Source organism: Armigeres subalbatus, chromosome 2, assembly GCF_024139115.2.
Source record: "Armigeres subalbatus isolate Guangzhou_Male chromosome 2, GZ_Asu_2, whole genome shotgun sequence".
NCBI lineage: Eukaryota > Metazoa > Arthropoda > Insecta > Diptera > Culicidae > Armigeres > Armigeres subalbatus.
In genome coordinates this window covers 437,538,974-437,543,315 of record NC_085140.1, presented here as the reverse complement: position 1 = coordinate 437,543,315, position 4,342 = coordinate 437,538,974, and the positions used below count along the sequence as shown (strand labels likewise).

Here is a 4,342-nt window from a genome sequence, read left to right as displayed (position 1 = left end):
ACCGGTTAAGTGCAAAATAAATACTTTCAGTTGTTTTAAAGCGCAGAATTTAAAAAAATGCCAGTCTGTGCCGTAAATACGTGCAACATTTCATCCTCGGAAGCAGTGGCAAGGGAGAATGTGATAAGTTTTCACTGCTTTCCGAAAAATAAAACCATGCGATCCCGTTGGTTGAAGTTTTGTGGAATCGCGGTCGATCCGGAAAGAACGTTATACATTTGCTCTCTACATTTCGCCGAAGATTCGTTTGTAAATAATGCAACTATACAAAAAATGGTTATGCCACATGGCAGCTCGCGTAACTTATTAATTAAGAACGGTAAGTATTAATCTCAATTTGTACCTTTTACTGCATGTTTACAATATGCCTGGTTTTAGCTTACCCGTCCATTCGCAAGCCTCCTGTTCCAGACAGTAGTCAGAGTGATCGAGCGACTCGATATCAACGGAAAAAGCAGAAGGAGGTTGTAACAGCACTTCTCGAAGGGTATGAAAAACATCTTTTAAATGAGGAGCAACAAATCGATCAGCTGCAAACTCCGGTGGTTTTATCACGAGGGAATTCGCCGTTGAACAGCTTGGAACAATTACATGATGGTCAAAATATAACCCAGCCGAATTATCTGGCCAAGCAGCCAGAATTTCCCGTGTCTTGTGCCCAAATCGAGCCCTGTGTTCCCGACAAACCAATCTGCACGGATTCCAATATGGATATACTCTTCACAGCAATAGAAATTGCAGAGAGGTCTGGTGCTAACTGCAGTTTGGAACGTGCAAACGTGCTGCTGGAGTGTACTGATCCAATAGAAACAGCAGGAGATCAGCGCCCGTGCCTGAACGACATCAGTAACGATTCTGGTATAGTCGACGTGGATGACATTTCCAAGTCGTTTCGAAATGAGCTCCCAGCCAGCTCCCCGAATAGCACCAGAATTCAAAGGCTAGAGGTTCAAGTGCAGCGATTAAAACATATTTTGGAATCGAAAAATCAAAGGATCAAGAAGCTTCGAACGCGGGTAAGTCTCGTTCTAGAGTTATGAGTATTTTGAGACTGGTTTTGATGTGATGTACTATCCATTCATCATTAAGATATTGGAGGTGCTTGCTGCTAAAATATATATAAAAATAAGTAACACAGTTTTCACTTCAATTATGACCATATGTACTTGAGGTTCAATCCAGAAGCAGAACCTTATACAATTTTACAGAAAAAAGACGATTCCCTTATATAGCATTTCAAAGATAATTTATTCTATAAGGGACTGTTCAGTTCATGTACTAAGTAGTGCTGTACTCTCGTGAATCGCATATCTGTCCCATCTTTGCTGGGTTTCCTTTTCATATGGGACAAATCTAGGAACTTTTTTCAAATGGGCATAATTGATTCTGACCTTCATTGACCTTGATTGTGCACTTAATTCAAACTATTTTGGTCAACTAATGCATCCAACAGAAAAAATAGATTGTTATCTGTCTGGTAGTAGCGTCCGTTGAGCGAAATATGGAAAACAGCGAGTATGAGTCGTTTCAAATTTCAAGGTCAAATACAGTTACGCCTATTTGAACAAAGTTCCTAGAAATATGCGATTCACGGCAGTGTAGCAGAAAGGAAAGAGTACCAATTCAATCGTCACAGTTAACGCATCAATTAAATCATACTTATAAATATTGCTATAGAGAGAGGAAGTGGGATTTAATACTTATGACACACTGGTGGTAATCGTATGAGTTGTTCCACAAGTGTGTCATCTTTTACCATGTTGGTACAACGTGGGGTATCATGGTACAATATGCACTACGGTATATAACAGTCTCAAGCGTTTATATCAATGCTATATACTCCTAGTTCAAAAATACTAATAATAACTACTTTTCACAGATCGTCAGCAACAATAAACACTTTTTGGCACTTCTCAAAACCTTAAAACAGAAAGATAAGGACGTGAAACTAAAGGAAAAACAACTTGTCGAAAAAAGCGGAACTGTGGAACAGCTTCGAAAGGCCTGTGATCAACTGAATGAAATAAGAGAGAAGGCCATCATGGATCGAGTTGAGAATACCTTACAGGGAGTTTTCACGAAAAACCAAATCGATCTAATTCTGAAGAAAAAAAAGAAAGTAATATCACAGATAACAGATATTCAGGCTGGTATCCGATACGTGTGTAAACATCCGCAACCGTTAATTCAAATGCATTTTAAATTGGGACCACGTTTGGCAATCGATTGGAGATGGCGCAAGGATCATTGTTATGGAAAACGCAGCCCGAATGCGGCTGTCAAATACATTGGCTGCGTTCGACGGTTGCTTATCAGCTGCGTTTGTATGTACTTCCGCAATCAGTTGAGTAGATGGCAGTAGTGCGCCAACGTATATTAATTCAAAAGTTTACACAGGATTTTCAATAAAATTTGTTCTAGCTTAAATATCTGTTATCTGTGGTAATATGGACTGCTGAAGAAATTGCGAAATCGTTTTCGTTGAGGTATGCAAATAGTAGTTAGGATTATCATTTTAGTATAATAACCATACAGTAATATAAAAATAATAAGTTTAAAGAATAAAAATCCAGATTAATCCACCTATCGGAGATATATCCCAACAAACAACGACAAGCTACAAATAAGCATCTAGGTTGAATTATTGTTTATTTGTAATCTTCGTAGCCAGCATTTAATCTTACTAATATTCGACATAGCCTATTTATTTGTTTACTACCTTTATTTGAAGTCGAACTAAAGTTTTCGTTTTATCACATTTCAGCATATTGGGGAAGTTTAACAATGTACTGAACCACAGATAACAGATGTTGAGGCTGGCATCTCACACGTGTGTAAACATCCGCAACCGTTAATTCAAATGTATTTTAAATTGGGACCGCGTTTGGCAATCGATTGTAGATGGCGCAAGGATCATTGTTATAGAAAACGCAGCCCGATTGCAGCTGTCAAATGCATTGGCTGCGTTCGACGGTTGTAATTCAGCTGCATCCTTAGGTACTGCCGCAATCAGTTGAGTAGATGGCAGTAGTGGGCCAACGTATATCAATTCAAAAGTTTACACAGGATTTTCAATAAAATTTGTTCTAGCTTCAATGTCTGTTATCTGTGACTGAACTAATGATTTTTAAAGTTCTCTGTTCGACTATGATGTGATGCTCTGCAAGGGTGGTTGGATTGAGTTTGAATAGTAAGTTAATAAGCAAGCATTTGCCATCCTTCTTAACCTTTGTCCTTCTTAACCATTGGATTTCTCATTTATCTGATCTATCGCACAGAGGAAGAAAACATTATGCTTTTTTCTGTTTTAGAGAAAATCTGGATTCTAGATCTGGAAAATTTGAGTTATAGGAAAATAATGGTTTATTTTCAAGACATCACGGATACAAATTTCATCCATTTGCTTCAAAAATATCCATGTTTATTTCCAAAATGGTAATATGTTTAAATCAAACATATTTATTTTTAAAACCAAATTAAATCCCATGTTTGATCCAAATATATTTATTTTTGATGCCAGAACAAACTGTATTTATGTTTGGATTTACCTAGAATATGTTTGATTTTAACGTAGTTTTTTCTGCATGATGCTTTTTATATTCGTGATTTATTAAGCTGTCGGAGATTTTAACGAACAAAACTGCTGGAGCAATGATAAAAAGTCATGCATGCAAAGTCATAGTCAAATTTACTAAAAGCCTTATTTCCGGCGTTGAATAACCGCCGTTGAATAACGTCGGAAAATTGTAGAATCTTTAATGTGTGGAATCCCAATATTACCTCATGGATGTTAATTTTTATTGCGGTGAAATTTGAATAATCTCAGCATTTGACAATCATATTGCAACCGTTTATCAAGAGAAACAAGAGAGAGCCCGAATTTAAATTGATTTTATTTTCATAAATTCTAAATAGCATTGGGGACGGATTTTATTTGATCGTTTATCGACATTATTTTTACGTATTTTTCCTAGTGTGCGATGGTTAAGACTGGCTAAACAATGGTTGAAATAAAAATCTTGTACAGTTATTAGCAAACTATAGTTTGACAGATTGACTTATTGAATAAGAGTCCAAATATGATTCATATTCAGCAATAAGATTATTTATGTTATGCATTGAGTGGGCCATATCTAACAAATCAAGGATGGCGCGGATGACAACGTTACCGGCGGATGATCAAATGTCAGCAGTTCGAGACCCGATTTAGGAAAATTTTAAAATGGTTATATGAAAATAGCAATTGCTTCAAAATACGTTCATTGGAGATCTTGATGATGTTACCTTCAATGCGTTATTATTTTCGAATAATTCACATGTAGCTGAATTGAGGCTTAGTAAA

The 4,342-nt window shown here is 36.7% G+C and overlaps 1 protein-coding gene across 1 annotated transcript; it reads left to right on the top strand.

The window, feature by feature from the left end:
* Positions 1-2,409, top strand: LOC134213610 (uncharacterized). The gene is made up of 3 exons (XM_062692838.1): positions 1-319; positions 379-1,016; positions 1,880-2,409. Exons 1-3 carry the CDS (start codon positions 58-60, stop codon positions 2,360-2,362), a joined length of 1,383 nt encoding a protein of 460 aa, XP_062548822.1. The 5' UTR covers positions 1-57; the 3' UTR covers positions 2,363-2,409.
* Positions 2,410-4,342: the final 1,933 nt, after the last annotated feature.

What these genes read in the sequence shown, in the direction of transcription:
- LOC134213610 (XM_062692838.1), top strand. Translation starts at nt 58, where the DNA reads ATGCCAGTCTGTGCCGTAAATACGTGCAACATTTCATCCTCGGAAGCA. An exon ending in TAACTTATTAATTAAGAACG is followed by an intron (nt 320 to 378) that starts GTAAGTATTAAT and finishes GCCTGGTTTTAG; the next exon opens with CTTACCCGTCCATTCGCAAG. An exon ending in TCAAGAAGCTTCGAACGCGG is followed by an intron (nt 1,017 to 1,879) that starts GTAAGTCTCGTT and finishes TACTTTTCACAG; the next exon opens with ATCGTCAGCAACAATAAACA.